Raw genomic sequence first — 21,901 nt, 5'->3', positions numbered from 1 at the left:
CTACGTTCACCATTATCAGTGCCATTAATATTATGAGCCGGTACGAGTTACCTGGTTTATCTAAAGGTAATTTTATAAGGAGGCTTTAACAAAGACGCCCACCTAAGCGACTCCCGCCAATCAGGTTGAAGAATCTTCCCTTGCGTGATGTTCTGATTGGACGTTTAACATAGTCTCTGAGGGAGGGTGAGGTGGTGGATGGGTGGGTGGGTGGAGAGGGATGAGGGTGGGGAAAGTGAAGTGAGAGGGAGGTGAGTGAGGTGAGAGGGAAGTGAGTGGGGAAGGGAGGAGGTAGGAGATACAACCTCTGTCACGATATGCGTATGGCGTCACTGTGGGGGGAGGGGGACAAGATCCAGCTATCCAACACTGTCGTTAAGGATGGAGGACTCGTGTATTAGCGCGTCGTTATGGTTCTTATGGTCCTTGACTTCATTATCGAGAGCCAATATATAGGTAGACAAGTTAGTAAAGAAACTGGTCAATGATTCTCTCTCTCTCTCTCTCTCTCTCTCTCTCTCTCTCTCTCTCTCTCTCTCTCTCTCTCCTGGATGATGTGAACGATAAATAGAATCAATTTTGCTATTGAATGATTTACTATGACTATTGAAATTAGTTGTTTTCACTCCCATTCTGGTATTGACTAGTAGCAGCTGATATCTGCTATTGACACGCTAGTATCCTCTCCACGAGTCTTAGTGATTGTTTTCTTCTTGTGAGTGACACGTGGTTCCCGATCCCCTGTAGTTAATATTCAGATTATCGTAAACAAAACAAACGCCAATGCAGGCAGAAGACAGTCAAGCGTTCGTCTGGCGATGTTTTTATTGTGTGTCATGGCAAAATTACATCCCAACCGATCTCTGTTTGTTTACGTAATTTTCACCGACGAAAGAAAATGGTCTCAGAAATATACACGTGAAGGGGTAACTAACTTAAATATTTTTCTTTTGTTTTTAGTATATTTTTTTTCGTCATTAAGATGGGGAAGGTGATTAGATATAATAAATTACCTAAGTATTAGCTGTACTAGTTTATATATATATAGTAAGGTAGTGTCTTATCTTCTCTGGTTGTGGAAAGTAGAATCTCGTGATGAAGTTTTTGTATGCAAGTGTCGAGTTCTTTCAGTATAGCAAGTTGCCGTGTGTGTGTGTGTGTGTGTGTGTGTGTGTGTGTGTGTGTGTGTGTGTGTGTGTGTGTGTGTGTGTGTGTGTGTGTGTGTGTGTGTGTGTGTGTGTGTGTGTGTGTGTGTGTGTGTGGCGTGTGTTTTAGGGAGGAGTTTTGATCTTCATTATGTGTTTGACAGCACATTCTACCTTAACGACGAGGGTTCTACTCTTTCATAGTAGCTGGTGGAGATCGCTGATATGAGATGGTGTAGCACTAAAAGCATACAAAAGACACACACACACACCTAACAAACCTGGACTTTGTTAATGAAGGTGCAGAAGGTAAGACGCATATAAGAGTCTTTAATGAACACCTGTGAGGTGAGAGACTCACTAATGAGGGAAATGTAAAGGTTGAAGGCGTACCTGAACACTTACCTCCTCCTCCCCCCTCCTCCCCTTCCCTCCCCCTCTCCTCCCCTCTTCCTCCCCGTTCCCCTCCTCCCCCCTCCCCGTACCTACCTGCATAGGGTGATATTGGAAGTATTCTCGTTGTGCCTTTGACAGTTGTAAAATTGAAATGTGAGGAAGATAGTGAGGAATATTCTCAGTGGTATTAACAAGTACACACACACACACACACACACACACACACACACACACACACACACACACACACACATGGTGCCAACTTTGAACCCCTAACATGACCCTTAATTGTTTTAAAGTGAAGTTAATGGAGATAATTGGAATATTATGACACCTGTTTCAATAAGCTTAACGAGAAGCTTAATGGCCAGAGCGGGGAGGTTCTTAAGCAGCTTTTAATGGGATGAAAGTAAAGCTTAATATTGGTAATTGGGGTGATACGAGGAAGAGAGAGAGAGAGAATAAAGAAGAAATGAAAGAGAGAAAGAGGGAGGGGAATAATTGAGATAAACAGAGAAAGAGAAAGACCAGAGAAAGAGAGAAATATAAAACAACCAAATATATAGGAAAGAACGAAAGAGAAAATAGAAAAGACAAAGAAATTAACAGAAAAATCTCTCTCTCTCTCTCTCTCTCTCTCTCTCTCTCTCTCTCTCTCTCTCTCTCTCTCTCTCTCTCTCACCATAACACTCGAGAAGTCATTTTATTTTTGATGCCTGGTTCCAGTTTTCATTCCCCTCCTTCGCTTTCTGTCGTTCCCTGTCATTTTCTGTCGTTGGGAGTTCATTCAATTGTCGCATTCATCATCTGTCATCATCTGTCATCTTCTGTCATTTTCTCCCGTCTTGAAAATTCATTCAAGTGTGTGTGTGTGTGTGTGTGTGTGTGTGTGTGTGTGTGTGTGTGTGTGTGTGTGTGTGTGTTCATTTACTGTCAATTTTGTGAATTGACATTTGGTAATTTTCTCCGCGCGATCAGCTGTTGTTGTCTTTGTGAAGGTAGTGTGTGTGTGTGTGTGTGTGTGTGTGTGTGTGTGTGTGTGTGTGTGTGTGTGTGTGTGTGTGTGTGTCCTTCCCTCCTCCTTCTCCTCCCTCTTCACTTCTCTCCTACTCCATCTCCTTCCTTTAACATTCTTACTTCGTTCTCTCTCCTCCTTCCCTTTCCCATGCCTTTCCTCTCTCCTTCCCACCCCTTTTTCCTTCATTCTACCTCTCCACCTCCTTCCAATTTCCTTTCCTGCATTTTATCATATAGGATTTACTACCTTCCCCTCTCTATCTCCCCATCTCACCATTATACCAACACAGTGACCAGATTGCGTGCGTGTGTGTGTCTGTACGTGAGGGCTGGTCCTGCTGGACAATACCCATGATCCAACAGGCTACAGCTCCGGCACGAACCCTTAACTTTCTATTTAAACCCACGCCCACCCCTCAACCCTCACCCCTCCATGCCCCCCTTCCACCCTCCCACCCCCCATCCACTCATTCTAATATTTTGGATGGTGGGGATTATCGAGCCTTGTGTTTTGTGAAGGTTTTATTTACTTACGCTGGAGGTGTTGGAAAGAGGTGAGGAGGTGTGTGGAGTGAGTAAGAGTGAAATGTGGGTGAATAGAGTGAAGGTAATGGGTAGTGGGGGGTTTGAGGAGGTGTGGGTGGTGGGGGGGGTGAGGAGGATCTCATGGAATACGGGGAGGTGAGGGGGAATATGGGAGGGGTGTGGTTGTGGGGGGAGGTGAGGGAGGGGGGAGTAGGAAAGAGGGGAGAGTGAGACTAGAAGAGTGGGGGAGGGATGGTGGGATTGGTGTTTTTAGTTCAGCTGGATGGTGTCAGCCCCCACTCCCCCTCCCATCACACACACACACACATACACGCCATTGGATACAACACCAGAACCACAACGCTGCTTTACCGTGACCCCAGTAGACCAACACTTCTCTTAACGTAAACACACTACGTCATTCAGTAAGAACTCTACGTTATAACCAAACTCTGGGCGTAGTTACCGCGTTATTTTTGCGAGAGGATGATAACGTATATAACCCCTTGAGTACGATAACACCACCCCTGCTGAGTACGATGGCTCACCCCCTCGAGTATCAGGATTTTTATACCGGGAAAATATTACAGTGTCTACCCCCTGAGTACGATACTTTAATCCTCTGAACATGGTAGAGTACGATAACTTAACGCCCCGAGTACGACGATACCTAAACACACACACACACATACACACATACACACACTATATATATATTGACAAATCTGTTACAGTGAATTGATCCTTATATGCATGGTGACAATAAGTGCCTATAGCCAATCTAGTGTTCTTCATTAACCTAACCTAACCAAACCTAACCAAACCTAACCTAACCAAACCTAACCTAACCTAACCCTTATGCTTATTAACTTAACTCTTGTTTTATTTCCAGAAGTAAACATTTTAATTGGATTTATAATTTCCCGATTTCTACAGTACAGGTTTTATAAAGGTTTTTCTGTACCTGCAATTACTGTATTTGCTGTTAATTTATTGTATTGTAATCTACCCACTTCCATCACCCTTAACTTCGTCTCTTCTCCCCACCTACATCACCCCTTAGTCTCCCCTCCCCACCTACATCACCCCTAACATTCATCTCTTCTCCCCACCTACATCACCCCTAACTTCATCTCTTCTCCCCAACTACATCACCCCTTAGCCTCTTCTCCCCACGTACTGTACATCTCCCCTAACATTCATCTCTTCTCCCCACCTACATCACCCCTAACTTCATCTCTTCTCCCCAACTACATCACCCCTTAGCCTCTTCTCCCCACGTACTGTACATCTCCCCTAACAATCATCTCTTCTCCCCACGTATAGGTGTTTGTCCAGTGTTGTGTAGTAACCACGGCACATACGGCGGTGGACTGTGTCACTGTGAGGTGGGCTGGAAGGGTCGGGAGTGTGACATACCTGATACTGACTGTGAGGTGCCAGACTGTCATGGGCATGGCACCTGTGTGGACGGCACCTGTGTATGTCAACCTGGCTGGAAGGGCGACCACTGTCAGACTGGTAAGTGACTTGTCATTTTGTACCCCAGGTGTGTTAACTGGTGACGTCATTAAGTGTTAAGAGATGTGTTGACTGGTGACGTCATTAAGTGTTAAGAGATGTGTTGACTGGTGACGTCATTGAGTGTTAAGAGATGTGTTGACTGGTGACGTCATTAAGTGTTAAGAGATGTGTTGACTGGTGACGTTATTAAGTGTTAAGAGATGTGTTGACTGTTGACGTCATTAAGTGTTAAGAGATGTGTTGACTGGTGACGTCATTAAGTGTTAAGAGATGTGTTGACTGGTGACGTCATTAAGTGTTAAGAGATGTGTTGACTGGTGACGTCATTAAGTGTTAAGAGATGTGTTGACTGGTGACGTCATTAAGTGTTTAGAGATGTGTTAACTAGTGACGTCATTAAGTGTTAAAAGATGTGTTGACTGGTGACGTCATTAAGTGTTAAGAGATGTGTTAACTGGTGACGTCATTAAGTGTTAAGAGATGTGTTGACTGGTGACGTCATTAAGTGTTAAGAGATGTGTTAACTGGTGACGTCATTAAGTGTTAAGAGATGTGTTGACTGGTGACGTCATTAAGTGTTAAGAGATGTGTTAACTGGTGACGTCATTAAGTGTTAAAAGATGTGTTGACTGGTAAGTGACTGTCATAATTATAAGGATTATTAGCCATATAGAGTGTTAATGAACTGTATAACTGTTTAGACTGGTAAGTAGACTGTCATTTGTTCAGGATCATATTATGTAACTGTATTTACGGGTTATAGAAGAAAACCGGCAAGTCCAGGTATTATTATTATTATTATTATTTTTATTATTATTATTATTATTATTATTATTATTATTATTATTATTATTATTATTATTATTATTCCTCCGAGTCTTCTAGTGAGGAAGAATTAGTTTGTTCCGTCAAGGATAACTTATTATGCTGTAAGTAGCTCCGAGATATTGGTGTGTGTGTGTGTGTGTGTGTGTGTGTGTGTGTGTGTGTGTGTGGCTGAAGGAACAAGTGTGATGAGAGTGTGTGTGGGTTTTAAAACATGGCTCAGGGCGGTGAGGGGATGGTGGCCAGGGAGAGAGAGAGAGAGAGGGGGAGAGGGGGGGTTGGAAGGAAAGAGAGAAAGTGAGAGAGACAGGAAGAGTATCAAAAGGAAATATCGAGGTCGGAGGTAATCTGAGGGGGTGAGGCGTGGAGGGTATGAGGGGCGGAGGGGTGAGGGGCAGGGGGTGAGGGGGTGAGGCAGTGTTAACAACCAGCCAACTGAAATAACTAGCTTGGGTCTTGTTCCCTCCACCCACCTTCCACTCTCCACCCTTCCTCCCTCCCTCCTCCCTCTCCCTCCTCCCTCCCTCCTCCCTCCTCCTCCTCCCTCCCTCCCTCCTTCCTTCCCTCCTCCACTCCTTCCCTCCCTCCTTCCTTCCTCTTCCCTCCCTCCTCCCCCCCTCCCCCCCACCTTTTTGCCTCTGTCGTCGACTTGTGTGTGTCCGGCAGAGCCACCACCACTACCACTACTACCACTACCACAACTACTACCACTACTACAACTACTACATTGCTACCACCACTACTACTAGCACCATTACCACCACACTACTACTACTACTACTACTACGACTACTACTCTTCTCTGATCATTTTCAACCTGGACTTTTTGGTATTGGCAAAAAGTGAAAATTTATGAATAATTCCGTAAAATACAAATTAATAATCTCCCTCTCCCCTTCACCCCCTCTCCCTTCACCCCCTCTCCTTCCTCCCCCCTCTCCCTTCACCCCCCTCTCCCGCCCCCAGCCCCCTCCGCCCCCTCTCAAATAAATATACCAAATTTTGCCTTAGATTTTAACCCATTAGTATTTGGTATGTATGAAACGAGTCTTTTGAGGCCCTGAGCAGATTTTGATATAGATTTAAATTAATATCTAAATTTTAAGTTAGAATTAGAAAACAGTCTGTGTGTGTGTGTGTGTGTGGGTGTGTGTGTGTGTGTGTGGGTGTGTGTGTGTGTGTAAGACGGTCAAGCCAGAGTATAAAATTTTTATGCTGTGGTGATAAGAGGATTGTAGCCCCGTGTTCTTATGTTTCAACCTCCTGAAGAAACTAATTATTTTGTACAGTCTCTCTCTCTCTCTCTCTCTCTCTCTCTCTCTCTCTCTCTCTCTCTCTCTCTCTCTCTCTCTCTCTCTCTCTCTCTCTCTCTCTCTCTCTCTCTCTCTCACACACACACACACACACACACACACACACACACACACCTTAAGCTCTCTGACAGTGTACACATTAAGCTATATTTTTCTAATACTCTCGGCTGTAATTTTTTTTTACAGGATTTTCGGAACTCTGATTTAAGGTTAGATTAGGTTAGGTTAGGTTAAGTTAGGTTAGGTTAGGTTAGGTTAGGTTAAAGTAATTGGGCTGTTAAGGTGGCTATAATTATGGGGGTGTAATTGGCGTTGACTGTATTACGTAGAAAAGGTGATTTATATACCGTTATTAGTGTATTAATACGCGGTCTTAAATAACCGTGATTGTAATGCGGTAATAATGTGGTTTATTTACCGTTATTTTGTCTATAGTTTTACAGTCTTAATGGTTATGGCATTACTATGGAAGAGGTGATTTATCTAGTGTTATTTATGCATCGTTATAACTCTACTGTCATCGTGTTCAATAACAGTAATTGCATTATGAGGTAGGAGGTAATTTCTGGAGGGTAATTTGTCTCTAACAGTTATTGCATTAATAACGAAGGAGATATTTTATATAGCTTAATTAGTCTACAGCTGCAATAACTAATGGTGATTGCAAGGAAAGGTTGGTAATTTACATAACGATATATGTATGTAATTGCACGGCCAGGTAACGATTCATTATGTAATGCACAGGATAATTTACTAGGTCGCTCGTGTGTGTGTGTGTGTGTGTGTGTGTGTGTGTGTGTTTTCTCTTATCTGAGATTATGTTAATGAGGGCAGGAAAGTTTGCACCAGGCAGCAGCCGAGTGCAGATAATCCCCTATCCCCCCCTCCCCCCTGCCATCCCCCCTCCCGGCCCCCCGCCATCCCCCTCCCGGCCATCCCCCCACCTCCTGGCCTGAGGGGTAATTATGAGTACCTGCTGTATTGTAATTAAAAGAAAATTTGTGATTTACCACACTAGATAATGGTGTGTGTGTGTGTGTGTGTGTGTGTGTGTGTGTGTGTGTGTGTGTGTGTGTGTGTGTGTGTGTGTGTGTGTGTGTGTGTGTGTGTGTGTGTGTGTGTGTGTGTATGTATGTATGTATGTTGGTGTGCATTTATGTACGTATATATGTGTGTTTACGTTTATAATACTCACAAATCCTTCTTTTTTTATTTTCAATTTTATTTACAATTAATCATATTTTTTAGTTAATTTCCTGTCTTTCGTTATTTACATATTTATTTATTTATTTATTTACATTTTCATTTACTTTATCTCCTCAGTTAAGTCATTCCCGGAGGCAGCAGGTGTGTTCCTTTCCACCAGGTGTTTTGATAATTAACTCCCGTCTGTATATCGCTCTCTATAAGGTCGAAGTATATCGTTATTGCAGGTGTATAATATATTAAGTCATACATGTAGTGTAGGTATATCGTTATTGACGGTGTATAGTATATTAAGTCATATATGTAGTGTAGGTATATCGTTATTGACGGTGTATAGTATATTAAGTCATATATGTAGTGTAGGTATATCGTTATTGCTGGTGTATAGTATATTAAGTCATATATGTAGTGTAAGTATATCGTCATAATTTAGTTGGTATATTTCGTCTTGTAGGTAATAATTATAACAGGATGTATATCGTTAATGATGTATTCAGTATATTTCACTTTATGTTGTATAACCTGAAGGTATATCGACAGTGGAAACGATATATGTTAAACTTGCCCTTAGAGTATAACACATATGGGTATAACTTGTATATATCGCCTGGTGTGTGGTATATCGCTGTAGGTATGAAGTATATTTCGTATTGTATTTAGAATGAGGTGTTGTGTGCTGGTAGTGGTATCATGTCTAGTATTTTGTGTGTGTGTGTGTGTGTGTGTGTGTGTGTGTGTGTGTGTGTGTGTGTGTGTGTGTGTGTGTGTGTGTGTGTGTGTGTGTGTGTGTTTCAATTGTTACTATTATTATTATTATTATTATTATTATTTTAGGTTTTATTCATATATTTTACAATTTGAATTTTTAATGGTTGTTTTTGTGTTTAGGTAGTAATGTGTTTTGGTGAAATTCATTATCTCACACACACACACACACACACACACACCATGAGTCCTTTTATATAATTATTTTCACACATTATTATCATCTTTACACATATTTATTAAATATTTCATTATCTCCAGAATTATTATAATTTACTCACGTTTCTCCTCATTTATTCCCTTGTTTCTCTCAGAAGATTTCTCCTCTGTTATCGAAGGTTTGTTTTATGTCTCCTTTTTATTCTGTATTTTGCTTTAATTCTCGTTTATTGCGTATTCCTGCGTACCTACACCTGTTTATTGCGTATTCCTGCGTACTTACACCTGTTTATTGCGTATTCCTGCGTACCTACACCTGTTTATTGCGTATTCCTGCGTACTTACACCTGTTTATTGCGTATTCCTGCGTACTTACACCTGTTTATTGCGTATTCCTGCGTACCTACACCTGTTTATTGCGTATTACTGCTTACCTACACCTGCGTAATTTATGGAAGGTATATAAAGCGAAATATAAAATGCCATAGGAATTTTTTTTTTCCTATGGTATAATTATGTAGTAGAATATAAAATCGTATAGGAATTTTGGTATTTTCCTACTTTTTTTTTATATATATAGTATTTAGTTGAAGTATTTGTATTCTGTCTTGGTTGAGATGGTAAATTGAGAGAGAGAGAGAGAGAGGAGAGAGAGAGAGAGAGAACAACGGCGAACAGACAGAAATATTGATAAAGATGAAAAAGAAAGAGAATGAAGAGTTAAAATTAGAAGGATAGGTAGACATACTGGCACGTAAGGAAAGAAAATAGAGGAGGGACGAAGAGAAAAAAAAAAAAAGGAAAGAGAGAAAATAAACAAAGGAAGATAAGAAAGAAAGAAAGAAAAACATTAGCCACATAACACAGGTACGCGCCAGTCTACAAATCAACCACCGACAGGTGTGTAGAGACGCCCAAACCATGGCTGTTGGTGTGCATATCCTGCAGGAGGTGAAGGGTGCAGGGCCCCAAAGCGCCCCTAGTGGTATCAGGGTCGCCGGTATCAGGGGATGAAGGTGGCCGTCCGCCTGGTGGCTTGTAAAAACCCAATTCACAGAAAATAGCCAATCCTTGATCACTGGTTGTTGTTGTTATTATAGGTAGGACCGAGGGCGAGTGTAAGGAAGGGCACCCCCCCCCCCCCCCCCCCCCCCCCCCCCCTGTTTACTTTCTTTTTGTAATACCCCCCTTCTCTTTATTTTCTACCCACTTCTTCTGTTTGCTCTTACCTACCCATCCACCCCCACATCTCACCCCCTCCTCCTCCTTCTCCCTAACCTAATATAAAACCTCAGCAGACCAAGTGCCATTCAGGTGCCACACCATTGAAAAGGGGAGGGAAGAAAAAAAGAGATGGGTGGAAACACAGGCAAGCAGTGACAAATTGACAGAGAAGCAAAAAAGAAAGACAGAGACAAACACAAATGAAAGGAAGTGAGAGAGAGAGAAATTAAGATTTGAAAGTGGAGAAAGCTAGATTGACAGGCAGAGAGATAAAGAGGGAAGTAGGAAGGGAGAGAGAGATAAAGACAGGCATATAGAGATGGAAATCGAGGAGAGAGAGAGTACTAGGCACCTCTTGTAGTACCGGTGGTGGGGAGGAGGGAGGGGGTTCCTCCATAAACAACATAGACATGCTGCTTTTTTCTGAACACACACACACACTGAGCACATACACACACACACACACATACGCGCGAAAAATAAAACGAAGTCTTATTAAATTTTCAACAGGTCAATACTTTAGAAAAAATGAACGTTGATATTAAATAGGACATTTATTCCCCCCCCCCCCCCCCCCCCCCCCCCCCTCTTTATGTATCAATTACATTTATTTACCTTTATTCTCTGTCTCATTTACAGTGGACTGCGTGGACCCGTCGTGTGGAGGACGGGGATGGTGTGTGGACGGGCGGTGTGTCTGTCGTGATGGTGACTGCTCCACGGTAGATACATGGTGTTCACATGTCTCCCTAACTGTTCTGGTCATGGCCAATATGACCTCCACACCTCCGCCTGTGTTTGTGAGCCATACTGGACCGGTGCTGACTGTGCTGAAGGTAAGGTGTTGCAAAACCAAAAAAAAACACAAAAACAAACCAAACACCAAACCAAAAACACTGTTACTAGGATAGGTAAGGAGCTGTGTTGCGTGTTACTTATGGATAGAGTAAGGTTGATAAGCGTGTTACTTATGGATAAAAAGTGATAAATGTCTGTTACTTATGGATAAATAAAAATAAAATATCAGTTAAGTAATAGATTTAATTTGGACGTTTAAGAGAAGAAAATAAATAAAACGAAGAAAAAGAAACCGGAAGAAAGAAAGAAAGAAAAGAAAAGAAAAAGAAAGAAAAGAAAAGAAAAGAAATAAAGACGAACTATAAAATAACAATAATATAAACACAGAACGAGGTTAACATAGAGATCTAAAGAAAGTCTCACAAACCTATTGACAATAATTAAAATTTTTTCACTGGGGGGAGGGGGAGGATGCTAATTTCCCCATTGTGCACTTCTTAAACAACGGAGCTTGATGCTAATTAAAAGTGAAACTGAGTGTCTAGCTGTCGTCTACACAACTCAGTCCTGCCTCTCTCTCTATTCTCGCCCTCCTCTTTCTTTCCCATCTCTCCACCCCATTATCCATCATCATCATCCGCCCCATCCTCCTACCCACTCTCTATCCTGCCCCCCCCTCCTCCTTCTCCTCCACCCCCCCACCCCACCCCCCCCCCCCACCCCCACCCCCCCACCCCCCCCCCCCCACCCACCCCCCCACCCCACACACAAAAACCCCCCCAACCCAACAAACAAAAACCACACAACACAAACCCCAAAACCAAAACCAACAAAAAAACAAAAAAAAAAAAAAAAAAAAAAAAAAAAAAACCAACACAAAAAAAAAAAAAAAAAACAAAAAAAAAAAACAAACAACAAAACAAAACAAACACCCAACACAACACCAAACAAAAAACCCCAACACACCCCAAACCAAACCCCCCCACAACAAACAAATTAGAGAGAGAGAGAGAGAGAGAGAGAGAGAGAGAGAGAGTACCCCCCATATCAAGCTCATTTATCATACACAACTTCACATTCCACCTGATATTTGCATTTCCTGAATACTTTCCAGTCTTCCGTCGATTTTAATAAAAAAAGTCCACCTTTATATTTCAGGGCTGCCCTGAAACACCCGCCCAGCTTGTTATGTAAACGAACAGGGCTTAGGCTTAATAATGCCTTTTTTCTGTGTGTGTGTGTGTGTGTGTGTGTGTGTGTGTGTGTGTGTGTGTGTGTGTGTGTGTGTGTGTGTGTGTGTGTGTGTGTGTGTGTGTGTGTATTGACCTTCACTACTACAATTATCCCTAACTACTGCCCTCCCCACACTCCTCCCCCACTCCCCCACTACTCCCCCTCTCCCCCACTACCTCCCCCCTCCACTCACTCTCCCTCCCCCCATCCCAACCAACCACCACATCATAATCTCATCTCCACACCAAATCCCTTCTGCCCCCACCTTCCCCACATCCCCACATTCTAAAACCACACCTCTCTACTTCTCATCCTTTCTTCCTTCCCTTCCTCTTCATCCTCCCTCTTCCTCCTCCCTCCTTCATCTCTCCTCCCTCAATAACCTTCATTCAGTTCACCTCCCTCCTTTTCCCTCACTGTCTCCCTCTTCACCATTCTTCAACCACTCCCTCCCACACCTCCCTCCATCACATTCTGCCCTCCATCACATTCTTGCCCCATCACATCTTCTTGCCCCCCATCACATCTTCTTTCTCTATCACATTCTTTCCCATCACACCTGCCCTCTAACCTTCCTCACCCTCACGTCCAATATGCAGTTTGTTGCTAATGGTTTTCGATTTGCATATCCACAGCTTTTAAGGTTCTATGTTGGAACCACCAATTTAGAGCTGATGATGGATTGACTTTATGACTGTGTGTGTGTGTGTGAGAATGTTACCTGGTGTGTTTGGATGTTACCTGGTGTGTGAGGATGTTACCTGCTGTGTGTGTATGTATGTTACCTGGTATGTGTGGATGTTGCCTGGTGTGTGAGGATGTTACCTGGTGGGAGGATGTTACTCAGGAGGATGTTACCTGGTTGTGTGTGTGTGTGTGTGTATGTTACCTGGTATGTGGGATGTTGCCTGGTGTGTGAGGATGTTACCTGGTGTGAGGATGCACGTGTGTGAGGATGTTACCGGTGTGTGTGTGTGTGTGTATGTTACTTGGTGTGTGAGGATGTTACCTGTGAGGATGTTACCTGGTGTGTGAGGATGTACCTGGTGTGTGAGGATGTTACCTGGTGTGAGGATGTTACCTGGTGTGAGGATGTTACCTGGTGTGAGGATGTTACCTGGTGTGTGAGGATGTTACCTTGTGTGGGAGGATGTTACTGGTGGTGGATGTTGCCTGGTGTGTGAGGATGTTACTCTGGTGTGTGGGATGTTACTTGGTGTGTGTGGATGTTACCTGATGTGTGAGGATGTTACCTGGTGTGTGATGTTACCTGGTGTGTGTGGATGTTACCTGATGTGTGAAGATGTCACCTGGGTGTGAGGAGTTACCTGGTGTGGTGGATGTTACTGGGTGTGTGAGGATGCATCTGGTGTGTGGGATGTTACTGGTGTGTGAGGATGCTATCACTTGTGTGTGAGGATGTTACCAGTGTGTGTGGATGTTACCTGATGTGTGAGGATGTTACTTGGTGTGTGAGGATGTTACCTGGTGTGTGAGGATGTTACCTGGTGTGGATGTTACCTGGTGAGAGGATGTTACCTGGTGTGAGGGACATCATCTGGTGTGTGAGGATGTTACCTGGTGTGTGAGGAGTTTGGTGTGAGGATGTTACCGGTGTGTGGATGTTACCTGATGTGTGAGGATGTTACTGGTGTGTGAGGATGTTACCTGGTGTGTGTGGCTGTTACCTGGTGTGTGAGGATGTTACTCTGGTGTATGAGGATGTTACCTGGTGTGTGGGATGTTACCTGATATGTGAGGATGTTACCGGTGTGTGATAGCATTTGATGTGGGAGGATACCTGATGTGTGAGGATGTTACCTGGTGTGTGTGGATGTTACCTGGTGTGTGAGGATGTTACCTGGTGTGTTGAGAGGATGTTACCTTGTGTGGATGTTACCTGTAAGGGACGCTACTCTCTCTCTCCTGCTCACCTTTCGTCCTACCTGCCTCCCTCCCATTCTTTCCCGTTTCCCCTTCCTTGCTCCCCTCTCATTTTAGTTTGTTTCGTTCTTCCTCCTTTCCACTCGACTTCTCTCCCCACCCTCACTCCCACACCCATTTCCCACCCATCGACCCTTCCTCCTCCCTCGCACTTCATCCCTTCCTACTTCCCTCCCACACTCTAATACCATCCCTCTACTCCTTTCCTCCCAACCCTTCCCCTATGTCCCTTCCTCCCCACACTCTGTTTCAAACCGTCCCTTTCCAGCCCTTTCACCCCATTCTCACTCAGCCCTTCCCAGCCCTCCCTCTTATCCCAATCCTCCTCCCAGTAATCCTCTTTATCACAGTCTCAGACCCCCAGCTCCCACAGCCTCTACCTCCCCGACTTAATATTATGCCTGGTCTGCCCTGCACTGTCAACACGAGCATAGTTGACATTCTTATTACTCCACCCGAGGCGCCCCTGAACACACGCTCATAAACAACGGAACTGATCGAACCCCTGCCAAGGATTCAATTTCACCGAGGTTCCTCCGAGTCGTAATCCCCGTGCTTTTTACGAGCGGCTCTTTCGTCAAGGGGAGAGTGGAATGAATTTACCAAGCACCGCTACAGAAAGTCCTACAGTCCTACACCATCGATAGGACGGCGTAATATTTTTTTTTGTTTTCTAGGTGGTTTGGGGAGGGTAGGGCCGGATGGTGATGGTGTATAGGAGAGCAGGGTTAGTGGTGGTGGGGAAGAGGGTGATAGTGGGGGCTAGAGACGAGTGGTGGTGGTGGGGGTAGCGGCCTGTATGTTATTTCTATGTTTTTGAATTCGGTTCGTTTCATCGGATTCGAAACATCTCTTGCTGCAGGATTTGGGGTTTTGTTTATTTTTTTATTTGTGTGTGTGTGTGTGTGTGTGTGTGTGTGTGTGTGTGTGTGTGTGTGTGTGTGTATTGGAAAGTCGTCGGGAACATCACCTGTAATTAAAGGATTAGAAATACAGGAGTTGTGAGACTTAGGATCGTTGTCTCGTTTATGGGTTTGGTCTCAACGATGTGTAACTCAGGGAAGTGGAGACCCGCATGCCTCAAGAGCTGGAAGTACTATAATGGTGATCATCTGAAGCTTAGACATCTCAATTTATTTCACCTGATGATTAAACACCTAAACGCTGCCTGAAAGTTATGTGAGGTTATGTTACTGTTAGGTTAGTGTTAGGTTAGGTTAGCCATCAGTCAGAAATACTAAACACACTTTTAGTTCAAGACCGGAAATAAAATACGTCTTTAGGTAATGAAAATATCTCAATGGTTGAAAAAAGTACAAAAAAAAAGAAAGTTTGATGTAGAAAAGTAAAACCCAAGAAAAAATATATTCTTTTTATCAGAATTTTTGAGACGTATCTAGGATTTTAAACCAGAAACCAACATTGTGTTTTATAGTCAAAAAATTCTTCCTCCTCTCGATCCCACCCAGAAAACACAGTGGACTACAGACTCAACGCAAATATCTGAAACTATACGCAAATCTGGACTTTCTGTGTGTGTGCGTGTGTGTGTGTGTGTGTGTGTGTACCTGAACCAAGTCATTACAATATTATTCATACAAATCCAGAAAATAATTCCTCGACATAAAAAATAAAATAAAATCTGAAATTAAACTAATACGCATCAGTTTGTCTTGAACCACACTCACTCATCTTCGCTCTAATACAAGTTATGGTCATTAGATAATTAGCAAGACCACCCCCACCCTCCCTCTACTCACATCCTAACAGTTGTTGTAGGATTATAATGCCCCCTCGGCCCCCCTCCCCTGCCCCCAAGTTCAATCTGAGGACGGTGGCCTTACGTCAGATTAAATATCGATTATGTGGTCGTATATCCTCTTGTTGTGGTGACCTAACGTTGTGACATGTGATATTAGGAGGTTATTAAATATAAGAGTAAAACAAGGAACGACCCACGAGTACGGGTCGTTCTTGTTTCTGAGAGTCGTTCCCTGAATCGTATACCTGGCTCTCACCTCCCCTGTTGTCGTCTCTCTCTCTCATATCTTTCCAGGCCTCTTTCGTTCACTCACCGATGGAAGGAAATCGACCACTATAAAGGGTTTGTTATATCCTGTAAAAATAAAGAGTTTCTGCTGGGCCACACAGAAAACGGGGTTGGGTGGGTGGGGTGGGGGGTCTGTTGTTGTGGTAGAGGAGGGGATCTGTGTGGTGGAGAAGGATGGAGGGGGTCTGTAGTGGGGGTGGATGGGTCGTGGTGGGGTAGGAGCAGCAGTAGTGGGAAAAAATTCATTGTTTTAACCTAGCGGGTTTTCCCCTGTTTTCTCAAACCTCTTGGATATTAAACTTTCCACTCCTGAAGTTTTCCATTCAGTGTATTATATTTTTTCCCCTCCTCCTCCTCCAGTCCTTTCTCCTTCAGTAAAGTTGTATTGTGTATATGTGTGTATATTTATTTTTAGTTTTCTCTTCCCGTTTTTAGTTTTCTTCTTCCCATTTTTTCGTTTTCCTCTTCCCATTTTAGTTTCTTCTTCCTGTTTTACTTTCCTCTTCCCGTTTTTAGTTTCCTCCTGTTTTTTCGTTTCCTCTCCTGTTTTGTTTCTCTTCCTGTTTTTCGTTTCTCTTCCGTTTTTTCGTTTCCTCTTCCGTTTACTTTCTTTTTTCCTGGATGAATGAATTTGATTTAGCAAGTTAAAGAAAATGGTGATTAATGTCCTTCAGTGGTTGATAAGATTGATGACGTGAGTAAACAGTAATAATCATGTCGTTAGTTAAAATCGTTAGGTAGTTATGAATTACAGTTTTGTGTCGTTTGTCCTTGGAGTAAATTTGTGTTTTGCGTTTTTTGTTATTTTCTCTTCTTCCTCCTCTGATTCTTACCTCCTGTCTATTTTCTCCTCCCTCACCTTACATTCCTTCCTTCCTTCCTTCCTTCCTTTCTTCCTTTCTTCCCTACCCCACCTCCTCCCCCCCACCCACCTACCCCACACCACCCACTCACACACCCACCCCCACCCACCCACCCCACCCACCTACCTCCCACCCACCCACCCACCCCACCCACCCACCCCACCCACTCCACCCACCCTCCCTCACTACTCGTTATATGTGTGTTATGTATAATTGTGTGTTTTAACTGAGAGATCTAACATACCCAGAGAGAGTGAGAGAAGAGAGAGAAAAGGAGAGAACAGATAGAAAGATGTTAGAGAGAGAGAGAGAGAGCATATCAGCACAACGCAGCGACGGGAAACGTTTAATAATGTTTTCCTACTCGAGCACTTCGTATTGTTTGTGTCTGTCTGTCTGTCTGTCTGTGTGGGCGCGGTGGACTGGTCCGAGCTGCCAAGCGACCAATTTGTCAAGGTAACATGGACATTCCATCTTCCACTCCCTCCCGCTTCCCCCCTGATCTCTACTGCACTCTCCTCACTTCTCCTCCCTCACCTCCTAACCCCATCAACCTCACTCACCATCACCTCCTCACCCCACCTCATCTCATCCTCCTCACTTCCCTCAACCCAACGTTTGGGTTGAGGGTCATCACACGCTGTTTGTTGTCCTCCTCCACACACTTGAGTGCCACTAAGAGCCGTCTAGGTCCTCTTCCTGAGTTTTTGAGGCCTCTGCAAACTGCCCTCAATTTTGGAGGTGGGTGGAGGGGTGGGTGGGGAGTGTTGAGGGTGGTGGAGGGGGAAGGGTGGGTGGAGGGAGTGTTGAGGGTGGGTGGAGGGAGGTTGAGGGGTGGGGGAGGGAGTGTTGAGGGGTGGGTGGAGGGGAGGTTGAGGGTGGTGGAGGTGTGTTGAGGGTGGGTGGAGGGTGGGTGGAGGGTGTTTGAGGGGTGGGTGGAGGGTGGTGGAGGGAGTTTGAGGGAGTGTTGAGGGTGGGTGGAGGTGTTGGGGTGGTGGAGGGGTGTTGAGGGTGTGGAGGAGTGTTGAGGGTGGTGAGGGTGTAGATATGGTTGTAGATCAGTAAATGTTTTAGGGGATAATCTAGTCAAAGTATCGTATTAGGGAGTCAGTCAGTCAGCTAGTCAGGCAGTTAGTCAGTCAGTCAGTCAGTTGGTTAGACAGTTAGTCAGTCAGTCGGTTACTCAGTCAGTCAGTTAGGCACTTAGTCAGCCAGTCAGTCAGTTGGTTAGACAGTTAGTCAGTCAGTCGGTTACTCAGTCAGTCAGTTAGGCACTTAGTCAGCCAGTCAGTCAGTTGGTTAGACAGTTAGTCAGTCAGTCGGTTACTCAGTCAGTCAGTGAGGCACTTAGTCAGCCAGTCAATCAGTTGGTCAGACAGTTAGTCAGTCAGTCAGCCAGCCAGTCAGTTGGTCAGACAGTTAGTCAGTCAGTCATCTGGAACTAATTTTATTCATCAGTGAACCGACATCAAACACCTTCTCTCCCTCCACCTCCTCCTCCAATATCTTGTCTTCCTCCTCCTCCAACACCTTCTCCAACAACTTTTCCTCTTCCAAGACCTCCAACATCTCCTCCTCCAATATCTATTCATCTTCCTCCTCCAATATTTGCTCATCCTCATCTTCTTTTTCCCCCTCCTCTTCCTCCAACACCTCCTCTTCCTCCACCTCCAGCCTCCTCCTCCTCCTCCTCCTCCTCCTCCTCCTCCCCTCCTCCTCCTCCTCCCCTCCTCCTCCTCCTCCTCCTCCACCCCTCCTCCTCCTCCTCCACCCCCTCCTCTTCTCCTCCACCTCCTCCTCCTCCACCTCCACCACCTCCTCCTCCACCTCCTCCTCCTACACCTTTTCACAACTGCTTCCAAACTTCCGGCACGTGACCACTTGTCTGTAAGACTTCCAAGATTACGTGTCACCTCCTCGAGCTCTCACACACTTGAAGTCGCACCAGCTCCTCACCTCATTGTTTAAAAATATGAAAACCATTTTTTTAACCCTTGACTACGATGACTTAACCCATTGACCACGATGACTTAACCCCTTGACCACGATGACTTAACCCCTTGACTACATGATGACTTAACTCCTTGATTACGATGACTTAACCCTTGATCGATGACTTAACCCCTTGACCACTATGACTTAACCCTGACCACGATGACTTAACTTGACCCCTTAGTACGATGACTTTACCCCTTACCACGATGACTTAAGCCATTGACTACGATGACTTAACCCCTTTACCACGATGACTTAAGTCATTGACTACGATGACTTAACCCCTTGAGTACAATGACCCCAACCCCTTGAGTGCTTGGACTTTATCTCCCTCAAGTATGATGACAACCCATTAAGTACGGTGACTTCTTTGAGTATGTTGATATATCCCCATGAGTACAATAACTTACCCCCCTTGAGTTCGATGACATCTTATGAATTACGAAGAATTAACCCCTTCAGTAAGATTAAGTAACCCGTTGAGTAAGAGAGAGAGAGAGAGAGAGAGAGAGAGAGAGAGAGAGACTAGATCGTTGTAGCTTATATTAATAACAGAACTATATACGTACACCCTTGATCCTATAAATGTATGGAACAAAATGGAAGCAACACGAAATAAACACGAAAATAAAAGGAAAAAAATAAAGTTTAAATAAAGATTCTTCATCAGGTGTTCTCTTGACCTGTATGGCCAAGACAGATGCGCTCTCTGTTTAATTTGTCCACGAGTCTTCCAACCTTCCCTTCCTCGGGTATGGGTCTTATGGGAGGGTATGGGTTCTATGGGAGGGTATGGGTCCTATGGGAGAGTATGGGTCCTATGGGAAGGTACATTTGAAGTCCCAGATGAAAGCCAGGTGGGAGGACTCGCTGAAGGACCTACCGAGTGTTGATTGATTAATTTTCTTCCAGAACCAACCAATCGAGGAGTGGCACTGAAGGTCCCCTGTTATTGGTTACTTTTTTTGTTCACATCCAACCAATCAGGGAGTGGCGTTCGAGGGTCCTGAAGGTCGCCGCCTCTCTCACTTGTTCCTTTTGTGATTGAACCATCAACACGAGACCACTGCTTCTGTTTTTCTTATATTCTTTATTTTGCTTCTTTCTTCATTCTTCTTATTTTTTCATCATTCAACTGTGAGTCTTTCCTTTCTTCATTGGTTATTTCATTTCTCCATCTTTTCTCTTTTTATTCTTTCTTCGGTAATTTTATTCTTTTATCACTGGTGTTTTTTTATTTCTACTTTTTTCTTCTCTCTATTTTTTTTTAATTCCTAATATTTTTCTATGCAAAGATTTTTTCCCCAGTATCTTTTATTTCCTATTTGTACCTGCTGTTTTTTCCCTTAATCATTTGTTTTCCTCTAATAAAAGTCCTGTTGATCTTCCATTCATTTCCCAATTACGTCTCTTCAATATTTTCCTTTTGTTAATTTATTTTTCCTTTCTTCCTTACTTTCTAACTTCGTTCCTTCCTTCCTCTCCAAACCTTCTTCAGCGCTGAGAAACTTTCCTAAATTAATGGTGGTGGTGTTGTTGTTGTGTCTCAGTGGTGAGGACACATTTTCCCGCGTCTCAGTTCCTTTCTAGAAGTTTTAGGGGCTTATCCCTTGTTTGCTTTGAGTGAGGAGTTTGGTTTCCGCGTAATTTGGAAATCCATCCGTACTTCTCCCCCCTCTCCCCCACCGCCCCCGCTTTTAGCCCCTTTTTATGTTTTTCCAGAGTAATATTTGGCGGTTAGTTTTTCCGTGTAATTTTGGACGATTTTTTGTTTTCGCAATTTTGACGATTTTTTGGTTTTCCCGTAATTTTGACGATTTGGTTTTCCGCGGAATTTTTGACGATTTTTGTTTTCCGTAATTTGGACGATTTTTTTTTTGTTTCCGTGTAATTTTGACGATTTTTTGGTTTTGAATTTTTGACGATTTTTTTCCCCGTGTAATTTTTGACGATTTTTTTGGTTTTCCCAAGGAATTTTCGACGATTTTTTGGTTTTCCCGCGTAATTTTCGACGATTTTTTTGGTTTTCCGCGGAAGTTAGAACTCCTCACTCCTGTGTTTTGGGAAGGAGTTTCGTTCTGTTCATTAAGGAAAGGACTTTAGGTGGGAGAGAGAGAGAGAGAGAGAGAGAGAGAGAGAGAAGGGTGATAATAGAGAGAGAATGGTAATATAAGAGAGAGAATGGTGATATATGAGAGAAAATGGTGATAAAAGTGAGAGAGAGAGAGAGAGAGAGAGACTGCTGGGACTGTGTGGTGAGTGTGTCGAGGTGGAGAAACACAGTCTTATAAATCATTCACCTGCCTCCGATATTGTTCCTGGCTCGGGAGGAAGAAGAGGAGGAGGAGAAGAAGAAAAATATACAGAAGATGAAGAAGTAAATCAACAAGATGATGAAGAACAAAAGCAGACAAGAACAACAACAACAACAACAACAAAAAGAAGAACAAGAAGAAAAGAAACAAAAGAAAAAACAACAAGAACAAGAAGAAGAGAACAACGAAATAACGAAATAGAAAGAATAGAATAAAGAGAAGAGATATAAAGTAAAATATTACACCAATAGAATATATAAAGGAAAAGATAACCACAGTAATTAGATAGTTATTATAGGTGTGATAAACAGTATTACCACATCCGGTTTTGGGCATCACCTTCACTATCCTTATGGCTTTAAAACCTTCCTATATTCTGATGTTTCTGGTAACACTGTCAATGAAGATATTTATTTCACCTGTATTTAATAACTTGTGTTTGTACCTTTGTTTGTACCTGTGTTTGTACCTGTGTTTGTACCTGTGTCTGTACCTGTGTCTGTACCTGTGTTTGTACCTGTGTTTGTACATGTGTCTGTACCTGTGTCTGTACCTGTGTTTGTACCTGTGTTTGTACCTGTGTCTGTACCTGTGTCTGTACCTG

At 43.5% G+C, this 21,901-nt stretch overlaps 1 protein-coding gene across 1 annotated transcript in view; it reads left to right on the top strand.

The window, feature by feature from the left end:
- Positions 1-4,409: 4,409 nt before the first annotated feature.
- Positions 4,410-21,901, top strand: part of LOC121878469 (teneurin-a-like) — a gene marked incomplete at its 5' end in the record, with an annotated part of 135,050 nt that continues 117,558 nt past the window's right edge. Inside the window, 3 exon segments of the mRNA XM_042384710.1 lie at positions 4,410-4,604; positions 10,739-10,825; positions 10,828-10,935. Of these exon segments, the coding sequence (XP_042240644.1) occupies positions 4,410-4,604; positions 10,739-10,825; positions 10,828-10,935 (390 nt within the window).

The sequence above is a fragment of the Homarus americanus genome, unplaced genomic scaffold (assembly GCF_018991925.1).
Source record: "Homarus americanus isolate GMGI-L3 unplaced genomic scaffold, GMGI_Hamer_2.0 scaffold33529, whole genome shotgun sequence".
Classification (NCBI taxonomy): Eukaryota; Metazoa; Arthropoda; class Malacostraca; order Decapoda; family Nephropidae; genus Homarus; species Homarus americanus.
Note: the sequence above shows the minus strand (reverse complement) of the source record. Positions and strands in the feature narration are given on the sequence as shown.